The sequence below is a fragment of the Colletotrichum orchidophilum genome (genome assembly GCF_001831195.1).
Source record: "Colletotrichum orchidophilum strain IMI 309357 chromosome Unknown Scaffold_55.1, whole genome shotgun sequence".
NCBI lineage: Eukaryota > Fungi > Ascomycota > Sordariomycetes > Glomerellales > Glomerellaceae > Colletotrichum > Colletotrichum orchidophilum.
In genome coordinates this window covers 42,187-63,193 of record NW_019173011.1, presented here as the reverse complement: position 1 = coordinate 63,193, position 21,007 = coordinate 42,187, and the positions used below count along the sequence as shown (strand labels likewise).

Here is a 21,007-nt window from a genome sequence, read left to right as displayed (position 1 = left end):
ACAGCACGGCACACGTCCTTCAGATCCCTTCAAGTCGGAAATCCCTGACACACCAAGTTTGACAGCACGCGTTTCTCTCCTGGAATCCTCAGGTGCCATCTCTGCTCATCATCACCCGTGCGCCCGCACTGTCGGCTAAGATACCGGTGCGTGACGCTATATGACCAGGAAGACGACTCGGGTCGTGGAAATGAGCTGCGGCCAGGGGTCCCTGTCGCCTTTATTGCTCCCACCGTAGCGGTTGACCGCCGATGTCGTGACCTCTCTCGGGCTGTTGTAATTAGATCCGAACGGGTGCACCGCAAGACGTGCTCACTCCGCGTTCAGATATGTGACAGCACTGGAAACTTTTATTCTATATCAACCCATGTCAAGATAGCGTGGCTGCCACGTCCTTCGTGTTACAGTGTTATAGCACATTGCTCGACGATCCTGATGAACCGTATCAAACCCCCCTAATCACGTTGAACTCATCCATGCCGCGGGGTGATGCGGCGAGTTGCTAATCGATCAGTCTATCGACATGATTATTTCCCTCCTAGTCGATCATCCTCAGCTACCATACATAGTCTTGAAAGTCCTCCCAAATCCCATGCCCCAAGCGTATACCGGGCAGCTTCATCCAGGCTCGCTGCAGTCTTTTTTGTGATTTAGGTTTCATCATGCCACATCGGCCCTTTATTCTTTCGACTACATCATTGCAGAACCGTAAAGAATCGCTGCCGTTTTTGCGGTTCCAGCATTCAAGCCATCTCGCCATCGACAGCCTCGAAAAGCGCGATAGGAACGCCATGGCCTGGCGCGCCGACGATCTCGGCCCTGATGACTTGCGCATTCCAGTCTCCACGGTATTCGAGCTTGTCGAACTTTTGTAGAATTCTCACCACTGGATTTTTGTCAGCACCTGCTCAGCAGCATCGCCGTGCCCATCCGCATTCTCGCTACCAAGGTGGAAGACAGAAAGCAGAGGGAGGGGCGTTGGGGGATAGGGCCAGTATTTACTCGTATAAGCCATCTCTGTATTCGCAAAGTTCTGCCCAACACAGATTCTTGGGCCGCCGTTGAACGGCACATACTGCCACGGCTTTGGTTGCCAATTCTCCCAACGCTCGGGGCTGTAGATGGCCGGGTCCGCAAACGTCTCCGAGACCTCGGGGTACAGGTCCCGCCTTCTTTGCATCGCAAGCGTGCTGTACACGACGGAATCCCCCTCGATCACCGCGATGTCGGGGTTGCCGTTCCTACCGGGTAACGTCGTCGTCGTCAACGCGGAGCGCACATTGAACGGCACCGCGGGGTATAGGCGCAGCGTCTCCTGGAGGCAGTTGGTCAGGTACCTCATGCTCTTGAGGTCCTCATAGGTCGGCGCCCTCGTCGGTCCCAAGGTCGTCAAGACCTCGTTGCGTAGCTTGGCATAAGTGGCCGGGTAGTGCGAGAGCTCGTACAGGGTCCACGAGAGCGTTGCGGCAGTGGTATCGCGACCGGCGAGAAGGATAGCAACAAGCTGGTCACGGATGATTTTTGGGTCGCGCGTGAAACGAGCAATGTTGTGTAGGAAAGTAAAGTCCTTGTCCGATTTGGAGAGCTTCTCGAGCTCTGATGGCGGCAAGGCCAGAGCTTCCTGTATGAAGGGATGGATGAACTCCTCGATAACCTTGATACCGCGCTTGTAAGTGCCGTGGGGCAGGATCTTCTCAAAGGGTCTAGCATTGGGTCAGCTCGATTGATTCTCTCTGTGGGCGTCGAAAACACCTACGACATGATGGTGAAAAACATTTGATAGCTTTGGACTTCATTGAAAGCATGCGCAAAGTGATGCTTTGGGCTGTCACACCTGTCAGTATCGCACACAAACACCGGCTGAAAGTCTTCGCTGTCTACTCACTTGCCAAGACTGTTGACCCCATGTCCAAGCAGGAAGTCGGTTGTCACATCAAGTGTCATGCGGTAGAAGAGATCCGAAATATCAAACGTAACCCCGGATGCCGGGAACTTATCCATCATGGTGTTGGTCCACTTGTCAAAGATGTGCAAGTCACTGACCCGGTCCTTGATAAACATGGGCCGGATCAAGCTCCGGTTATCCTGCCATGTCTTGCCGTCGGTGGTGAAGATGCTGTCGCCCAGGAACGGAGACCAGACTTGATGAAACATGGGACCCTTTCCAAAGTCGGCAAACTTGGAGGTAAGGATCGTCTTGATGTGCTCTGGCTCCCTGGTGATGAGAAAGCGGAGCTTGCCCGAGAAGCCTATCTCGATAGTATTTGGAGACTCGGGTGTTGCGACGCTGAAGAGAGTGTTGAAGCCTTCGAGGAGCTGGTGCTTGAGTTGATAACGTCCAATCCTCAGGAATACTGGAATGGCTTCGCACTAGTTAGCTGCCTGCTATTTGGTGTGGGGAGAGAAATTCTATCAAAGTTACCTGTAAAAGGGTTGGAGGCAATGATCGGAGCTCTTACACCGCCAGACTTGCTTATCAAATACTCCAATCTGACTCTGAAGAAAACCAGAAGTAGGAGGTAGGCCCCGAAGACGGAGCCCGCGATGTAGAACGGGTTGGCCGCCGTCAAGCTCTCGAATAAACCCATCTCGAATAACGTTCGAATTGAATCCCTTAGCAACTACACTAGTGTTCTTGTAATGACAGGTGTCTCCAGGACAGATGAAGTGTTTTTGATGAAAGGGGAGGTTTGAAAAATCGAATTGTAAATCCAATGCTGTATATTGGTATTTGCAATTCGTGACATCCAGTGTTTAGAATCACAGAGCTGGGTAGGAGGTAGGAGCAGCATCGTCTTAACTGAGCTGTCTCAATCCTCACCGAGCGGCACATGTGAAGTGTGCTTGCTCAGGCCGCGGTTGGTTAGGCTCGACCCTCCACTTGGGGTATGCCTTCTCTTGTTTCGTTTGGACTTGGTGGTCATCATCTTCATGTGGGAAGACGATTGGCTAGAAGAAGACCTGGCTCCTGCATCGCGATCAAGCGTCTTACACGGACCATCCTAGAATCTGCCTTGCAACTGCACTTGTCTCAATGTCACTAAACCAGCATAAATCGTCCGGGCTGCCCGTAAGTTCCGACACTTACTTAAACCGCAGAGGTGGTGAGCTGTGAAGGCGGGGGAACTCGGCCAAGCCCCCGCACGACAAGGGCGAGTGTCTTTGCCGTCATCGCCGTCATCAAACGGCTTCCGATGCGAGAGCACAACCGACTCCCATCACCTCTGGATGCATGATTGACCGGCAACCTCAAGGCTAGCTGAGGTTAGCAAAAAAACAAGTGGACTTTGCAACTCGGGGAACATTTTTTGTCAATCGCAGGAGTCTGGTCGGGAGTTAGAAACAAAAATGAAGGACCGACCGCGATTCGAACGCGGGGCCTAGAGATAAACTGCGCGTAACTGCAATCTCTCGCTCTACCACTGAGCTATCGATCCTACTTGATTATTGGACGAGATTTTGAGAGCTCGTGAAAGTTTATGGATCGTAATTAGGATTAGCGGGCTCCATTTCGGAGCATGGACCAACCCCACTTAGCGGGTGATCGTATCCAGGTTCATAACCTTCATGAGCCAGTCGGCGATATTCTCTCAAATGCCAAGTTGAGTGAGTCTTATGCTGAAGCCCCTCCACGTGCTCTCATCGTTTTTTTTCTGACAACACGGGAGTGGCCTATGTGACAGCTCTGACGTTGATCTCAGCTGAGAGCAGTTAACGAAACATGCCTGAGCTCGGACGGCCTGGCGTCAAACTTGGACAGGTCACTGCTTGGACGTCGACAGACCACTGTGCCCTTTGTTTGTTTGAACTCCTAAGCATCATCGCAACTGTCAGAACCTCCCGCTAACATCTCGTGTAACTGTCGCTTGATGATCAGCTCGAAAAGGAAACGATGTCGCGCTGTCAAAGCCAACGGGAAGATCCTCGGCTTCTCTCTGATCTTGAAATTTTGGGTCAGTCTTAGATCGGATTGTGCACAGTCTTGGGAGCGTTCATCTCTAAAATGGTGTGGCTTTGCGTTTGAGATGAAGTGATTTGTCAGAAATGGCGAAAGAATTAGCAGAGAAATAATGGCGATGACTTGCAATGATGCCTTTAGGTTTGCACTTGAAACTTCATCCGTGACCTCTGTGTCGGCCTTCGATATTGGTAACCAGTCCTTGAAGTTGCAATGAAGCGTGAACCCTTTCGCGACGTCAGTCCACCAAGATGTAAGTTGGCCTTCAAGGAGGCCAATCTCCATGGCAGCGATTGAATAATAACGTTGCAGTCACAGCTTGAGAAGAGGGAGAGAGAGCTATGCCCGGTCCTGCAGAGATGAGAGGCTGGTGGACATCGAGTTGGTGGGGTTGACTGTTGTATCATCTCCTGTCTGTTACTTGAATGAATGCTGTTGGTTGGCTGTCGAGTTCAACGTCAAGCCAGACGTGGAGGTTGTGTCGGCAGAAGCTCTTCTGAGGAACTGAGGAACATCGGTGACAGATGACTGCCTCGCTCGGAATTTCGGTTACTTTTGGAAGCTCCGAGCTTGAGCCCTATTCGATGTTGACAAACGTGACTTTTCTCCGCGTGGTCCCCAGAAGCCCATGGGGTTTGCGCAGGGTCTCATCGGCCCCAAATTCGTCGCCCTCCACAATGTCTCTGTTAGCATCTTCCGTTCCTCCGGAGGGTACTGGGCGTCGGGTTCGCGACCCCGACCAGCGTGCGCTGGCCGAAACTCACCAAGTACCGATAAACGCAGAGAACAATCCTCCGCTCGTCCATGAAGCCGCCGCACTATTGGATCCGGGGATGAACCCGGGCATCAGCTTATACTGGGGTCTCGAGACAAAGTGCGCGGCACACGGTGTTGGAAGTCGACATGCTGTGTCAGGGCATTGACCGAGGGTTTCGAGCTGCAGAATCTTCTTCCCCGCAAAGCTGGAGACGGAGGGAGGGTGGTCGGTTGGGGTTCTGGGTGTGTTGAGGCGAGATGGGATCAACTGTTTGTATCAAAGGCTCAGCTATTCATAGGCGCATGCGGGGAATAGATGGGGGAGCGTTTGAGAATCGCGGGGTCCCATCAGTAGCCGCCGCGCTTGTGGTCAACTATGTCAGACGTAGTGGGCATTTTCCGCGTCAGGAGGTTGGATTTGCAAAGCTCCCTTCGAGCGAAGGTGTGGAGGCTGGCCCTCATTATTGGAGTAGACATGTCGGCGGTGGTTTCGGCCGCAGGTGGTAGGCCAGCGTACGGCGGAAGTTTGGGGGAAGACAGCATGCAGCAGGCGGTGCAGCGTGAGGCGTGAATAAGTGGCGCCAGAGGCGGGGATTGTGGGGGGACCGGTTGCTGTCAACCAGGGTCTAAGAAAGAAGTCGAAGTGCTGAGGCAGCTTCCGCTTCGTTGTCTACCGATCTCTGCTCTGGCCCGGGGGATTGTGTGTCGAGTATCCGTATCGTGTGTCGTATGGTGTCTTCTGAGGTGTTGTGTTGTTGGATTGGGTTTGCGAGCTGCATGATCCGCAGGTCCCGCTCTGGGCGAACGGAGATGAGGATTCTGAAGCTATTCGCAGCCACCTCCCTGCGACTTCGGACTCAGACTCGTGCGGCTGCTTGGCAGGCATGGGACGCAATAGGCAATGTCCACGAGGGCCCTAGCTAGCTTGCCTTCAGCTAGGCTCCCTTTGTTAGAGCGAGGCTCATGGTAGTTTTCAGCGGCGCTTATTTGGCCAAGTATGCTCGACTTCTGCTGAACTCGAGTAACAACTGCGTCGTATCGTGGGAGCTACGTACATATTAGGATCCGCGATGCAAGACGAAGAAAGAGACATAGACGCGTGTGAGTTCGCCGTGCCTAAGGTGACGGATTTGGTGATTGCCGAAAGATCGGGCACTGAGAGACCTCACACGAAGCTGCAAGTTGAAGAGAGGAAAACAATCATGGTGAGCAGTGACGGAACCGTTGAAGGGCGGGATTCAGATGCCTGAAGCGGTAAGGCGGGCTGTTTTCGGCGGATTCGGTGGTGTGCAGCGTGCCCGGGAAGTGGTGCGTGGGAGAGGGTGCGGATGATGGCGTTAGGTGGTCCTTCTCCCAGTAAGGCCGTCCAGATGCCGAGAGATTGCGGCGACAACGGAAGGGAAGGGTGTAGGGAGCCAGCCTGTCACTGTCACGTAAGGTAAGGTAGGGACCCTGTGGCCGATCTCCGCCAGAGCTTGCCTGGTCACTACCGAATTCCAACGTAGATTGTAGTGAGACTTAGGCGAGGGAGGTACTTTGTAGAGCAAGAGAGTGGGGGAGAATGCGGCATCCTAAGGTAGGTCGCATCCGTCCTTCCTTCCGGACAAGCGAGTGGTGTCATGCCACTGACAGGCCTTCTGTTTTTTTCTTTCTGTAATTCCCCCGAGCGACATTTGTTTATTGCGGGAGTTTCTTGCAAGTGGGAACGGGCAGAGCGGGATTAAAAAAGATTAAGAAAAAGGAGGCTCGTCAATGAGAGGATCTGGGCATGGATCCGGCAGTTTCCGTACTGGGGAATGGGCTCTGCGTGGTGCTGTTTTTGAGCTGCTGTGGCGCGGACCTGTCGTGGCTTTGGCGGCACCCCATTCGTCTCATCTGGTGATTCTCCATCTTCAGCTCGGAATCTGGTGCGTTTCTGGTAGTTCTTCGGCCTTACAGCTCGAAATCTCTTCAGCAGCACCGCAACACGCAATCCATCGGCCCTGTCTCACGACCGTCTTAATGCGCAACAAGTCGTTACCTATGTCAATAATACGATGGATGCTGCCAAAACTCCCCTCGGCTCTCTCGCCTGCATGCTCGCCGTCACTTTCGGTCTCGTATGTATCAGATCAGATCAGGTCCGCCGATCCAGTCCAGACAGACCGGAGAACATGCAGGAAGCAAGTTGGCACGTTGGCAAGGCATGGGACGGTGTGCGATGCCTACTGGACCAAGCCACGGATAACTGACACGGACACCGGCAGACACGTACGGACCTGCCAACGAAACCCAACCCAACATATCGGCGACGGCCGTCCACCAAACAAAGCCGCGTGAGTTTCCAAGAAGAGGAAGAAGAGGGAAGGCTCGACACTGTCGTGGTTCCACCCTTCCCATGGCTTACAGTCACAGTCACAGCTGCAGACGAAGCCCACTCCCCACTCGCCTCGACGCCGCCCACTACACTACGAGTTGCGCTGTGCTCCGACGTCAATCCGCGCCTGTCAGGTGGAGTCGGCGGTTCCTTCGTCAATCCCCCCATCCATCCATGGCACACAGTGACACAGTCTGTGAGGCTTCCTTCGATTGGAGATTTTGTCCAAAACTTCCATCTCTCCACGACTGGTGTCCTGATGCGCCAACGCCCTTGATCCTAGCTCACACACCCCACACCATACCTCACCTTTGGTACTGTGTAAGGTCATTGAGGAACGTAGTGAGTGAGTGTGTAGGGTCTCCAAGTCCCAGGGGCGCCTCATGGCTAGGCCTGCCCGTCGTCCGCTGTCCGCGTCTTTGGTCGACGGCGGCCGTTGCATCGATGATGCATGCCAGAAGATGCCTCGTGTGCCACTGCACCGGGGAAAGCTGTTTCCAAGGCCAATCACGGTCAAACGCCGCTATCCTCCCATGCTACCACTTGTCCTTGATGAGCGTGGGGTAATTGTTTCCCTTTGTATCCGTACCTAGCCTTCTATCCCAAGGTGGCAGCAGCACGACGACTTTCTCCCCCTAACCCGGTGGAGCGAGACTGCGGGCAGCCCGTTGCTGCAAGTGCAGGTGCAGGCAGAACAACTCGGGACGTGCAGGAAGCGCCGCCATGGCGCCCAGCGGCAGCCCCAACTCGCGCATCCGAGTACACCGTACTGTACTTCGTACGGTCTGCCTGCCAACACCCACTCTTCTCTCTCCTTCCATATCTCCAACAAGTTCTCAGAGCTGTGGTTGATGTGCGGTGATCCGGCCCACCCTGGACCCCGGCCTTGGCCTTGGCCCCTCACATTGGGGGGTGTCACGGGTGTGTACGGATACTCTGTAATGCAGTATAGTGTGTCTCGAACTCTTCTGTCACTGTGAGGGGCAAAGCTCCGTAGACTGCGGTTCCTGGCCTGTCGTAAAACATCATACGTTTTTTGCTCTTGCCTTGTCCAGTGGATGCTCAGTCGGCCCTGATACCACCACCTCACCTCACTCGTCCTCTTCTCAGTCTTGCGGCTTGTCTTGCCTCTCAACCCACTCTATCCTTCTCTCCGGTACTGCTTCACCTTGACATGACAGATGTACCAAAGTATCTCGCCCAGAACCTCCATCCCTGACACGAACCATCCCCTGCCGTACCGAGCTCCCCCAACCGCACCATGCCACTGCCACCACCACCACCCCTGCACCTCACTTATACGACCGTCTCTGGTCTTGCCCAAGATGTTGCCCTCGTCTCTATATAAGACCCGCATTGCCATGCTCTCGAATCCCGTCTGATCAGATCAAGCGATCCAAGCTCAATAGCCTTCAATCCCACATTCCAATCTCTTCCTCTCATTCACAGGAAGATCCCAGACTTCATCTGTTCTCCAGAGACATCTTCACACACATCACCAACACAAACCATCATAATGGCCGCTCCCGAGATCCCAACCGAGCAATGGGCTCAAGTCATCGAGAAGACTGGAGGCCGTACGTCAACAATCTACCCTTATGATCCGTCCTCATATCTCTAACATCACATCCCAGCCGCCGTCTACAAGAAGATTCCCGTCCAGAAGCCTGCCTCTGACGAGGTCTTGATCAACATCAAATACTCCGGCGTCTGCCACACCGACCTGCACGCCATGATGGGTGACTGGCCCCTCGACACCAAGATGCCCCTCGTCGGCGGCCACGAGGGCGCCGGCATCGTCGTCGCCCGCGGCGAGCTCGTCAAGGACGTCGAGATTGGCGACTACGCCGGCATCAAGTGGCTCAACGGCTCCTGCCTCGCCTGCACCTTCTGCCAAGACGCTGACGAACCCCTCTGCCCCCACGCCCTCCTCTCCGGCTACACCGTCGACGGCAGCTTCCAGCAGTACGCCATCGCAAAGGCCGCCCACGTCGCACGCCTCCCCAAGGACGTCAGCCTCGAGGCCGTGGCCCCCGTCCTCTGTGCCGGTATCACCGTCTACAAGGGCCTCAAGGAATCCGGTGTCCGCGCCGGCCAGTGGGTTGCCATTGTCGGCGCCGGCGGCGGTCTCGGCTCCCTGGCCCTGCAGTACGCCAAAGCCATGGGCATCCACACCGTCGCCATCGACGGCGGCGCGGAGAAGGGCGAGATGTGCAAGAAGCTCGGTGCCACCGAATTCGTCGACTTCACCACCTCGTCCGACCTCGTCGCGGACGTCAAGAAGGCCACTCCCGAAGGCCTGGGCCCCCACGCCGTCATTCTCCTCGCCGTCAGCGAGAAGCCGTTCCAGCAGGCCACGCAGTACGTCCGCTCCCGCGGCACCGTCGTCTGCATCGGCCTGCCCGCCAACGCCTACCTCCGCGCCCCCGTCTTCGACACCGTCATCCGCATGATCAACATCAAGGGCAGCTACGTCGGCAACCGCAAGGACACCGCCGAGGCCCTCGAGTTCTTCAACCGCGGCCTCATCAACGCTCCCTACAAGACCGTCGGCCTCAGCCAGCTCAATGAGGTCTTTGATATGATGAAGCAGGGCCAGATTGCCGGCCGCTACGTTGTCGACACTAGCAAATAGACACCAGCAAGAGAGATTCGCAAGGTCAGAAGATAAAAGTTGAGAGGCGTAATGTGAACTCTGGAGACGGAAAAAGGTTGGGGCCTTAACGGCGGTGGCAGTGGTGTGGTTTTACGGCGGGCGAGTGGATGACTGGACGTTTTTTTTAAAGGGGCTTTTGTTTAGGATACCTAACCTGGGAGGGAGTTCAGCGTGTATGATAAATCTTTCTCGTTTCATAGCCTATTGGAAAACGAGTAATGAACAAATTTGGAAACATTCAGCAGTCCACTTCGACCTTGTATAACACTTGTAACCGTAGTTCTTAAGGATGATAGATAACGGATCGTTTGCATCGTTGATAATGGGTACAAATATATACACATTGCAGGGAGCTATGGCTCGCATTGGCCGAATCCAACTGAGTGATTTTCTTAAGTCGTGGCATCTCGTGCTGTAGGCAGATCGAGTAAATTTAGACACAAAGATACACCACATAACACATGATCCGAGGACGCCATCTCGATCGCCGAGCGTGTACAGGTCCTCGTCCGTGCATGCAAAAAACGGCATGACTTGAAGTGGTCATGATTTTGATTCTCGTAAATAGGTGGTAGTGGTAATGGTAGCCTTTTGGAGATAAGTATTGGCTCGCAGTCTCTATAGCAAAAATCCCAAGATTTATGAACCGCCAGGGCCGCCCAACAAAGCAAAACGTCTAACAATGCTCGGGCCATACTCTTCATACTATCATACGAGTCAACAAACGTGTCCAAAATGAGGATGAATAGCATGCTTACCTCAGCCTTGGTGTGGCAGTAGGAACGGAACTCGGGCGTCTGTCCCAGCAAACTTCCACCAAACCAGGGGCCGTGTCTCTGCCTCTTGTGCGTGATAACCTGGACCTCCAAGCCGCCGGACTTTGCACCACCGCTGCGAACCTCGCTAGCTCGGATGCGAGCATCGACCAATTGCTTGATATCTCTCTGCAGGCGGCGACCAAAGTCCTTGTAGAGGGTGCTTCCGCCGGAAAGGACAATGTTCTTGTAAAGACCACGGCGCACATCAATAGGCGAAGCCTGGATGACGTTGTCGACAACGGTGGGGAGGGGCGTGAGGAAGTCGGAGCTATAAATTTCGGGGTTGAAGAAGATCTCGGGGGCGAGGAAACGTTCGTATCCGACGTCGACAGAGACCTGACGGCCACCAGGGTGAAGCACTGGGTGCTTGATGAAGCGGGTGGGGTCTCGGTCGTAGCGAGAGAACTCCTTGACAATATCGGGGCAGACGTAGCAGTGCTGCTCCTTGATCTCCTGGGCCGTCTTAAGTGACGAGTCCGGCTCGCCTCTGTCACGCAGCAGCGACTGCACGAAGTAGGTCAGATCGCGACCTGCGATGGGGATCGACTTAATGGAGGATCCGATGACGTATCCCTCAGCGACAGGGATGACGTGGGTAACACCGTCACCAGAGTCAATGACCGTACCGGTCAAAGAACGGTCATGAACCTTGGAAGAGGTCCATGAGGCGGCAAGGGCGAGCACAGCCTGGACAGCGATGTACAGGCCGGCGCAGTTGAAGGACTCGAAGAAGATCTCGGCCGTGTTCTCGCGGTTCTCGGGGGGGTTCAGGGGCTGTGTGAAAGTCAGCTTAAACTCTCCAGATGCGGGTGTGCAGAGACCCCATAACATACCGGTTCGGTGAGGAGGAAGAAGTGATCTTCGGGTTCTACGCGGAGGTACTTGAAGATGGAGTTGGACCAGAACCGCTCCATATGATCCTACAAGCTGTTAGCCCGGGCTCAGCACAATCAACGCCTCGATGCCACATACCCAGTTCTCTACTTGACCGTGACGAATAGGATAGTGAAGACCGTAGCCTAGAATTTTCCGTCAGTAGCTGTCGGCCAAGACAACGACTGTCGCATCCAACTAACCAGGTCCTCCAGAAGCGGCAATGGCCTCATCGCCGATGAAGAAGTCCAGGTCCTCAGTTCCACGCTTCGAGTTCAGATGGCCACCGGGCCCTGCGCCACCGGTCAGGAAGGATGGCTTGTTCGCGACAGCTGGACGGCCGGAGCCCGTTCCTCCTGCGCTGCCTCCAGCAGCACCTTTCGTCGCAATGGCGGTCGGGAATACGAATGACGGGGAGTCGTTGCCGGCGAAACCTGAGTAATACGTCAGAGACAGGGTTCGGAATACGTGTAATAGAGCTTTTCAATTGGCGTACCGAGCTTCGAGAATCCCGTGCCGCTGTTGATGGACTGTTAGCTGGCGATGGTCTCACTGACGTCTGCCTCGGGGGATGCGGGGCAGGGTGACATTGGTGGCTTACTTGTCCATGACAACGGCAGGCGTTTGGTTCGCCATCGTAAATGTGTTTTCGGATGCGCTCGGGGAGACTCTAGCTCAGTTGCGGCATCAACGAAGGGGTGAATGGGCCGTCGAGTCGTTGAATGTGTCGTAGAGTTGATTACGACGTACGTCCAAGGTAGCCAGAAGTGTGTGCCTTGTCACCGACGAAGCTCCCAACCTGCGGCTGTGCATCAGAGTGGGTGGATTCTCCAGCCATGGGAGAGGTCGGTGCCCCACCACCAAGCCCCACCAACCTGGAAGTCACTGAGGAAGGAAAGGCCGTGTATATTTGCATGCACTGCTATCAAACACTGTGACGATCTTAGCTAAGCAAATTGTACTCCTTGGAGATCCAACAACACTTGATCGCATGCCGTGAGCTCAGTCAGGAATTGCAGAGTGGTTCTTTTGCTGATGTAGATTGAGGCTTGGGAATTATCTGTCTGACTTTGAAATATCTTGTTGTCTCTATCTATATTCTAAAAGCAGAAGCTTTTGAGTCAGATACGGTAAGATTCCTCGTTCGAAAGCTGTCCGCAATCTGGTACGGTTTTGAGATACCCTCCTTTTTATCTGGACTGGAAATCTCAACATTGATCAGGCATCTACTCTGATGGTTCATTTGACGATCCAACCACCTTAAAACCAAGTAACTCGCGATTTCCCCCACACTTCCACCTTCTTAAGCGAGTGCGTGGCTGAAGGAAAGAGCCCAGACTCACCAGGTCCCACTGCGGCCGCCTTACACCATCGACCCTTCCTCCTCCAACAGTCAGCACCTCGGCTTAGCTGAACTGATGCGGAAGCTCCCTTAGACCCAAAACTCATGCAGCTTCTCCTTGGAAATACTCCTAAGCTACACTCCTCATACCTTGTTTCTTCTCTTTACCTTATACCACCTTTCCGCTCCGTCTCTTGGATGGTAATCGAACGGTCTCGAGGACAAGCCTCCAATAATCGTGTCTCAGCGTTATATCCTTTGGAGTGCCTTGGCTAGGGACTGCAGCCATCAACTCTTCTTAGCACGACTCCAGGCCTGTTTCTCAACAACGCCGTCGACTATTCGACCTGGCACCTCAAAAATCTTTTTTCAGAATTATCGACTAGCATTGCTTGCCAGGCTGCCCCAGAGCCTCACATTCTCTGAACGCAAAGCCACCTTGTGCTGCAGCCGATGCAGACTACGAAAATCCTAGCCAAGAACACGATTCAGACTCCCCATCAGATATCAATTGCCAAGTATCTTCAGCACCAGAGACCGCGGCCGATATCTCCTCTCACGGGCTTAGAGTACCAGGCTCGGGCGGGCTGCAAGTGGGATGGAATCGCGTGTCCCTGAGACCAAGCGCAACCCAGCCATCATAGCTGAGGGACGTGGAAAGATTCCCTTGGATACCTCCAAGACCCAAGGTCACAGAAGCAACCACCCAGAGAAGATAGGAGGCGCTAATGGCACAGTTGACCGAGTCTTCAAGCGAATGCATAAAGGGAAGTTTACGGGAGCTATTTTTATCCACGCCGGGGCCGGGTTCCACAGTCACCAAAATGAGCGAGTCCATCTGGAGGCTTGCAGCGAGTATGTTATCTTCTGGTCTTCGAGGCATCAATGCTGACAACAAAAGTGCTGCTGCCATGGGAATGAAATTCCTGAAATCAGGTGCCACTGCGACGGAAGCTGTTGAAGCTGCTCTGCGTGTCCTTGAAGACAAAGAAATCACCAATGCCGGTTACGGCTCTAATTTGTCAATGGATGGGACTGTGGAATGTGATGCAACTATTGTCGACCATTTCGGAAGAAGCGGTGCCTGCGGAGCAGTTCCGAGTAAGTTAAGTCATGGTCTCTAGACTCGTAAGCCATGACTGACATAATCCTTCAGACATCAGAAATCCAATCTGTCTCGCAAAGCTGATTTTGGACAAAAGCAACCAGCCGTTGTCCTTACGCCGAGTACCACCCAATATTCTGGTGGGGGAAGGCGCCAAAACATTCTCTGTGGAAAATGGGATGCAAATCGTACCAAATGACTATCTGATTTCCAAGAACGCGCGAGATCGATTCCTGCGGTGGCAGGAAGACCTGAAACGAGCGGAGGACAAGGTCAAGCAAGCCGGCACCCGCAAAACACTTGAGGAATCAGCCGATCACTGTCAGCAATACGACAACATGCCGGCAACGGTTCCATCCCGGATCTACCAGAGTCAACAGAGGGACCATGCCAATGCTATTCTCAATGGAACATGGAACGAGGGCCAGCCAGACTCACCTCACCGAGGTTCACCGGTGCCCGAACAGATGCAGGGCTATCCTCGGATAACACCTCCAAGAGCAACGATGGAAAGGTCGCCATTGAGCCATGTGGGAGCTTCCATGGCCTCCGTTAATAGATCTCGGCCTCATATACTGCAAGAGAGAGACCCTTTAATGGCCTCTTCCAGCCACCTGGCGGAGGAGGGAAATCGTGACGGCACCATGTCGTCTCAGTGGACAGACGGGGCTAGACATGCCAGCACGATTGCACAGTTGCAGGGTTGCAGTTCTCGAGGACTTAAGCGGCCGTTTTCTGCGACCGAATTGGAGCACGAGGATGTCATCACTGACACTGTTGGAGCCATAGCTATTGACGAAAGAGGGCATATTGCGGCAGGCTCATCCTCCGGAGGCATCGGAATGAAACATCGTGGACGTATAGGTCCCGCTGCTCTGGTGGGCATCGGTACGGCTGTTGTTCCCTGTGACCCTGAAGACCCAGACAAAGTCAGCGTTGCCGCGGTGACCAGCGGTACGGGAGAGCACATGGCCACCACCATGGCGTCTCAACGGTGCGCTGAAAGGATCTATGGCAGCACCCGTCGTGGACCGAACGGTAGAGACATTGAAGAGTGGGACGAAGACGCCATCATGGAATCCTTCATCACGAACGACTTCATGGGGCACCCCGGCGTCAGAAACTGCAACTCGGTTGGGGCGATTGGTGTCATGACGGTCAAGAAGACGCGGACAGGGTACTATTTATACTTTGCCCACAACACTGACTCCTTTGCACTCGCCTCGATGGGTGGCTCCGATCGAGAGCCCGTGTGCGTCATGTCTCGCCTAGGGGAATCGGCGCTTGTCACAAGGGGCGCTCGAAAAATTCGGGTTGATCTTGGTATGTGATTGCGGAGACAATGGTCTGCTTGGCGATGGGTTGGATGAGGACAAACAAAAAAGTCGAGTTTGGACGAGATTACTCGTGGTCGGCTGGCGCAGACTTGAACAGCTACGCGGGTAACCAGACCTCAGAGAGCCAGGAGCTACGGCCTTAGTATTCTTACTCGGTAGTGATACCCCTTCCTAGCGCAGCATGTATTTCCTCCTAGAGCATCATCTGGAGGGTGTATCACGTAGAAAACAAGAAATACGGATGATTGGCCAAAAAAAAAAGTAGATGTTCATGAAGCATGGTTCAGATATTCAATTCCACCTCCTCTCTTAGGAGGGAACTCTATCGTGCCGTGATATCTGTCTGAGACGGCTGATTCGATCCAATAACAACGACGAGCTCTTCTCCGCTCGGTTTCATGCGAGCCTGAGCGACTTAGGAGAGCGAAGCTGCGCATGTCCATGCGATTACCCCCTCCCCTCCGCGATGGAATGCGCTGGTCGCTGTTGACGGGGTTGAGAAACTGTGATATCCGTCACTGTATGAACCCATTTTGAGTCTTTCGCGACGCATTCAAGTTTGACGGGTGTGAGCAGCAGTCGGGCGACAACTCGTATCGTGCTCGCCGTCTATGGAGACCGCATGCCGCACTCCTGACGTTTTTTCCAGAGAAAAGCCTGCTCACAAAATCTCGTTACTCGACTAACATCCTTGCTGTGTACGTCGAGCTTCCGTGCTTTATCCTGGACGAGGGGTGCCTGCCGCGCTGCCCGTCTCCTCCCTGATATGGCCGTTCGCCAGGACCGTCTTCTTCTTCTTCTTCTTTCTGCGCGGTACGACGGCGGGCTTGGCGCCGTAGCTGCCGAGGGAGAGCTTTGTGCCGCAAGTGAGGCACTCTGAGTTTTCGGGCACGTCGCAGAAGATGCTGAGGCAGATGCTGCAGACGAAGCCCGTGTCAACGACGCGGCCATGACAGAAGCAGGCGGCGCGGAAGTCGACGGTGTGATGGGTGGGCGGAATGAGGGAGGAGCGGGCTTCGGCATCGGCGGAGTAGGCGAACATGAGGTAGCTGAGGAGGCCGCGGGGGCTGGCGGCCTGCATGAAGGTGCCGTCGGTGATGTAGCTTGCCTGCTGGAGAAAGGTTGCGTCGCCGGAGAGGGCTAGGGTGTCGATGGGGATCTGGGAGTGGGCGGCGGCGAAGACGGCGTTCATGGTAGAGATGTACTGGACGGGCTCCGAGTCAGAGACGGAAAGGATGAAGATTCGGGCGCGGAGGCGGCTAAGGGCGGACGAGGTTGGGCGGGCGGCGTCGGGGGCCTTGTTCGTCTCGTTGAGGGAGAGGGAGGTCTTGTTGATGTGGGTGAGGGCGAGAGTGAGGGCGCCGGAGAGCTGGGTCGTCGTGCAGGCCAGGTCGGCCTCGGTGGTTGCGTCGACAAGCTGGCGCATTGCGGACATGACGGCAGCCTCGATCTGAGCGAACTGGGGGAACTTGTTGGCTGAGGACTGGTTTGGCGTCGGCGCAAAGGAGTCGACGCCCGTCATTGCGACATCTTCAGAGTGTGTAGCACCGTTTGTTGCAGCGCCGGGCTTTGACGGGTACAGCCATACTGCGCGGTTGCTGTGGGAGGCGAAAATGGCGACTTGGTTCGCATTGCTGAAGGCGAGGTGGGCGTTGACGAAGACTAGGATATTGGCGATGGCCTTGGAGAGCGGGAGGATGTCATTGAGGGCGGCCCAGGCCCGAGGGTTTGTGTCGATGACGATGGACAGGAGGGAGGGGGTGGCCTCGTGCGAGGAGACCTCGTAGTGATCCGAGGCGTCGACGGCGTTCATGGCGGAGGATGCGGGAGACGACGATGACCTCGAAGGGCGGCGGGCGCCTGTTCGCGAGAAAGTGTCACGGGCGGAGCATCGGCGGTTTGCTGTACGAGGTGTTGGAAGTCTGTACGCTGTATTGACTGTCCGAGGGGACCTCGTTCGATTCGGACCCCCTCCGATCCTACGTCCTCTAGGCCAAGCGAATGGAATTGGTCTCTTGGCGCACTATCATTCACAAGAAAACAGGGCGAGCTGCTCTTTTTTTCTTCTCTCTTCCAGGTAGGGGTTTGGGTGAGGTGTGGTGAGGCAACGGAGCTAGCTTTCGTCCAGAAATATACATAACCCATGTGCCTGGGGCTCCAAAGTGGTCTGTGCTCCATACACTGGACGGCACGCAAACCTGCCAAAGTTTGATTGGATGGCACGGGGCCGGGGATGACGGGGAAGAGGCTCCGAGAGTCCGAGGGAGAAGCAGCAGCAACTCCAGGCGCGCGTCTGACGTGGGGGGCGCGTTGAGTGACAGACGATCGACGCGCATGCGCTCGCGAGAGTTGGGTTTGGTGAGGCAAGCTCGAGGTGAGGTAGCACCTTCCATGCCAATCTGCGAAGTGCATTCAAGCAACCCCGCCTCGCTCCTCCCCTGCAATGGGGACTCGTTGTTCACTCGAAGTCTGACTTATTAAGATGTGCCTGACTTGAGCATGACGTAGGTACTATATGGGCAGCACCTTATTCAACAAGCCAAGAGACGTGGGAAGGCCCAGTCGGTCGACTTCATGCGTAGCGGGCGGTGTACCTGAGCGTTGGGTTCCAATGGTTGAGAGTTCCTTTGGAAGTCGTGGTTCGTCGAGGGCAGGGTATACCGTGTAGGGGGTGTGGTCTGCTACAAATGGTAGCCAAGGAGGGGCACCCGTGGCACCTAAAAAAAGACGGGAGCACTGCAAATTGCAACAGTCAGCCCGTCCATTGTATCCGTACGAGGAGCTGACGGTTGAACAGAAACCGCCCGGCGCCCGCCCAGAGCCCGCCCAGACGTGGGAAACCTTCCTGGTTCCATTCCATTGACAGTCCTTACCCGGACGGGCTGGGCCTTTGGGCGGCACGGCGGCACTGAATAAGGCGCCCCAAGGTAAGCCCGAGAGAGGTCCCGTATGAAAACGCGGCGGCTCGAGTACGTACTCGGTACTAGGTAATAACCGCCTGCGCTGTGCACCTTTTACTTTCCCAATTTTTTTGCTGGACTGCCACTGCCCATCAACGCCCACTGACCAGTGACAAGTCTCACTTGTGAAACCTCTTTGGGGTAGGTTGTCTGCTGCCATGGATTTCTTATCTTAGCAATCAACCCTACCACATCCTCCTCCACGCCTCTGTCATCGCCGGACCTTGTGACCAACGCATCGCATAGTCCGCTGTCGCCGCCGCCGCCCTAACCACCGCAGCAAGGTACCTACTTATATCACCGTTCCGCCCCGTTTTGTTCTAGGCTTTTCCTATCCATCCCAGGTCTGTTCGTTCCTCACTCACTCAACAACACCTTGACGTGGTACCAAAGTATACATTATCACAGTACAGCCCGCTCAACAGCTTTCCAGCCTGAGCGATCCGCATCGACAATGGCCGCCGTCACCCAAGCGTCCGCTCCCACTACGGCGCCTCCGAGAGAGGATGAGACCCTCCTCGTCCTTGCGCGATTAATGGAGGGCGGCCAGGAGGACGATGAAACCATTCGCGACCTCGACCAGCTCACCAGGCTGCTGAACGAGGATCTTCAACTCATCCAGGCCAAGACCGGTGCGCCCACGATATGCAAACTCATCGATGGTGATTGCGTCGACACCATCTTGACATATCTCGATATGAGACAACCAGAGATTGTCCGCGCACACGCCGTCATCGCCACATCCGCCTATCTCAAGGCCGCCGGCGACGACGGTGCCAAGAAGCTCTCCAACTTCTTCTTCGACAAGATTAAGAGGGGCACGTACGACGACTACATCGTCGCCTTTTGTGTCGCTGCTTCCACGTTCCCGGTCGTTCCAGATCTTACGTCTGAGCTGTTTCTCAGTGAAGGCTTCCTGAGCTCCCTTGGCCCGCTCATGAGACGGAAGTGGAAGAGCCGCAAGGTTGAGACCGCCTGCCTGGAGATGCTCAACGCCGCCTGCATGAACTCGCAGTGCCGTGATGCAGTAAACAAGTACTGTACCGAGTGGCTGGAGGAGGTCGTTGACCAGGATCCCGAGGAGATTGCCAAGGAAATGTCACAGGACCCGGAGTACTCTGTCAAGGAGGGGTCGGTCGCCATGCGCAAGCACTCGGAGCAGGTCCAAAACTTGGCAGCGGTCATCCTGGCGAAATTGAGGGTATGGTATTCATCAACAAACGGACATGAAGCCGTCCAATCACAGATCTGACTGACTTCAGAACGAAGGCAGTGCCCACGGCGCCGGCGCTGAATGAGGACGGACAAGGGAAGATATCACCTGCAATCACTACCATCGAGGAACTTTCAACGAGATTCACCTCCATGCTCCTGAGCGAAGACGACCATGGACACCGACATTCTATCGAAGGGCTGGCATACGCATCGATCCAGCCGGCCATTAAGGAAAAGCTGTCAGGGAATGCGGATTTCCTCAAGAAACTGGTCAACACGCTAGCCAACGCCCCGGCGAAATCGCCCGTGACATACGGAGCGCTCAGTATCCTGGTGAATCTCACCAGATACCAGCCCAATCTGTCGGAGGAGGAAAAGAAGATGAACCAGCTCAAGGCATATGCGGCCGCTGCTGGAAAATCTGCTGGGCCCGATCCTCTCAATGACAACGACCACGTTGCAGAACGCTGCCGCCGGGTTTTCGAGGCCGGCGTCACTCCGGTTCTAGTGACCCATAGCAAGGGTGGTTCGGCAGCGTCACTATCACTCACTGTCGCTATCATATACTCTCTTTCAGTTACGACATCTTTGCGTGGAAAGCTTGCTCAGCAAGGCGCCGTCAAGCTTCTTCTAGCTGCTTGGGCCTTGCTCCCGGAGTCCGAAGCCGCGGGCCGTCGCACCGCCGCGCAAGCTCTGGCACGCATTCTCATCAGCACCAACCCGGCTCTCGTTTTCGGTGGAAGCCGCTCCAATCCACAAAGCTCCGCGATCCGGCCCCTCATTTCCATCATTCCCACAGACCCAGTTGCTGAGCACCGCGACCTTCTCCCAACGTTCGAGGCGTTGATGGCGCTCACCAACCTCGCGTCAATCGATGATCTCGACACAAGACGAGCCATCATCCGGGTAGCTTGGCCACAAATCGAAGATCAACTGCTTTCCTCGAATCCCCGCGTGTCAAAGGCCGCTGTCGAGCTCATATGTAACCTCGTACAGGCTGTGGAAGGTCTGGCATTGTACGCCGACGGCAGCCCCGCAGCAAAGGGCCGTTTGCACATTCTCCTCGCTTTGGCGGACGCTGAGGACGAGGGCACGAGAAGCGCAGCAGGCGGTGCGCTCGCAGCGCTGACGGGCCACGAGAACGTTGTCCAGGCCATTGTGGAGCGAGAGCGGGGTGTCAAGGTCATTCTCGACATGTGCGCCGACAACAACGAGGACCTGCGGCACCGCGCCGGCTTCATCATCTACAACATGGTCGCTGCCGAGGGTGCGCCTGGTGCTAATGCGCGGAAGAAGATTATCGAAGAGGGCGGTCTCGAGGGGCTCAAGGAGGCGGCCAAGAAGAGTCGGCGAGCGGAGGTGGTTGAAGTCTTGGTGCAGGCCTTGAAGATCCTGCTCGAGGATAATCGGACATTGGAGGGCTAAAGACCCGGTCTCCTTTTTTGTACAGACAGAACGTCATACATGAGTAGACAGACAAGAAGAGCACGAAATAAAACGGTAAAAGACCTGGAAAGAATGATTGAAGAATGATCCTGAACCACGTCTGAATTTCGGTGGCTGTTGAGTTTTGAAATTAACACTGACCAACGCTGGTATCACGTTATTTTTTTTCCCTCCCTTTTTGTCTA

The 21,007-nt window shown here is 55.0% G+C and overlaps 7 protein-coding genes across 7 annotated transcripts; 4 read left to right on the top strand and 3 right to left on the bottom strand.

Moving 5' to 3' along the window:
* Positions 1-743: 743 nt before the first annotated feature.
* On the bottom strand, positions 744-2,588 carry CORC01_07028 (cytochrome P450; the record flags this gene model as incomplete). Its single annotated transcript, XM_022618666.1, has 5 exons — positions 744-886; positions 946-1,703; positions 1,757-1,825; positions 1,886-2,363; positions 2,423-2,588. 5 exons carry the CDS (start codon positions 2,586-2,588, stop codon positions 744-746), a joined length of 1,614 nt encoding a protein of 537 aa, XP_022474766.1.
* A 3,878-nt stretch (positions 2,589-6,466) lies between these two features.
* CORC01_07027 (uncharacterized protein) lies at positions 6,467-7,033 on the top strand (the record flags this gene model as incomplete). Its single annotated transcript, XM_022618665.1, has 1 exon — positions 6,467-7,033. The coding sequence occupies one exon, from the start codon at positions 6,467-6,469 to the stop codon at positions 7,031-7,033; it is 567 nt and encodes a 188-aa protein (XP_022474765.1).
* Positions 7,034-8,586: 1,553 nt separating this feature from the next.
* CORC01_07026 (alcohol dehydrogenase 1) lies at positions 8,587-9,705 on the top strand (the record flags this gene model as incomplete). Its single annotated transcript, XM_022618664.1, has 2 exons — positions 8,587-8,647; positions 8,705-9,705. 2 exons carry the CDS (start codon positions 8,587-8,589, stop codon positions 9,703-9,705), a joined length of 1,062 nt encoding a protein of 353 aa, XP_022474764.1.
* A 660-nt stretch (positions 9,706-10,365) lies between these two features.
* CORC01_07025 (actin-like protein 3) lies at positions 10,366-12,255 on the bottom strand (the record flags this gene model as incomplete). The annotated part of the gene is made up of 7 exons (XM_022618663.1): positions 10,366-10,431; positions 10,485-11,318; positions 11,378-11,464; positions 11,517-11,563; positions 11,621-11,851; positions 11,914-11,936; positions 12,161-12,255. The coding sequence occupies 7 exons, from the start codon at positions 12,253-12,255 to the stop codon at positions 10,366-10,368; spliced, it is 1,383 nt and encodes a 460-aa protein (XP_022474763.1).
* A 1,102-nt stretch (positions 12,256-13,357) lies between these two features.
* On the top strand, positions 13,358-15,195 carry CORC01_07024 (threonine aspartase; the record flags this gene model as incomplete). The annotated part of the gene is made up of 3 exons (XM_022618662.1): positions 13,358-13,614; positions 13,661-13,860; positions 13,916-15,195. 3 exons carry the CDS (start codon positions 13,358-13,360, stop codon positions 15,193-15,195), a joined length of 1,737 nt encoding a protein of 578 aa, XP_022474762.1.
* Positions 15,196-15,919: 724 nt separating this feature from the next.
* Positions 15,920-17,014, bottom strand: CORC01_07023 (transcription factor tfb4; the record flags this gene model as incomplete). Its single annotated transcript, XM_022618661.1, has 1 exon — positions 15,920-17,014. The coding sequence occupies one exon, from the start codon at positions 17,012-17,014 to the stop codon at positions 15,920-15,922; it is 1,095 nt and encodes a 364-aa protein (XP_022474761.1).
* A 1,601-nt stretch (positions 17,015-18,615) lies between these two features.
* Positions 18,616-20,801, top strand: CORC01_07022 (uncharacterized protein; the record flags this gene model as incomplete). Its single annotated transcript, XM_022618660.1, has 2 exons — positions 18,616-19,362; positions 19,431-20,801. 2 exons carry the CDS (start codon positions 18,616-18,618, stop codon positions 20,799-20,801), a joined length of 2,118 nt encoding a protein of 705 aa, XP_022474760.1.
* Between the last annotated feature and the right edge of the window lie 206 nt (positions 20,802-21,007).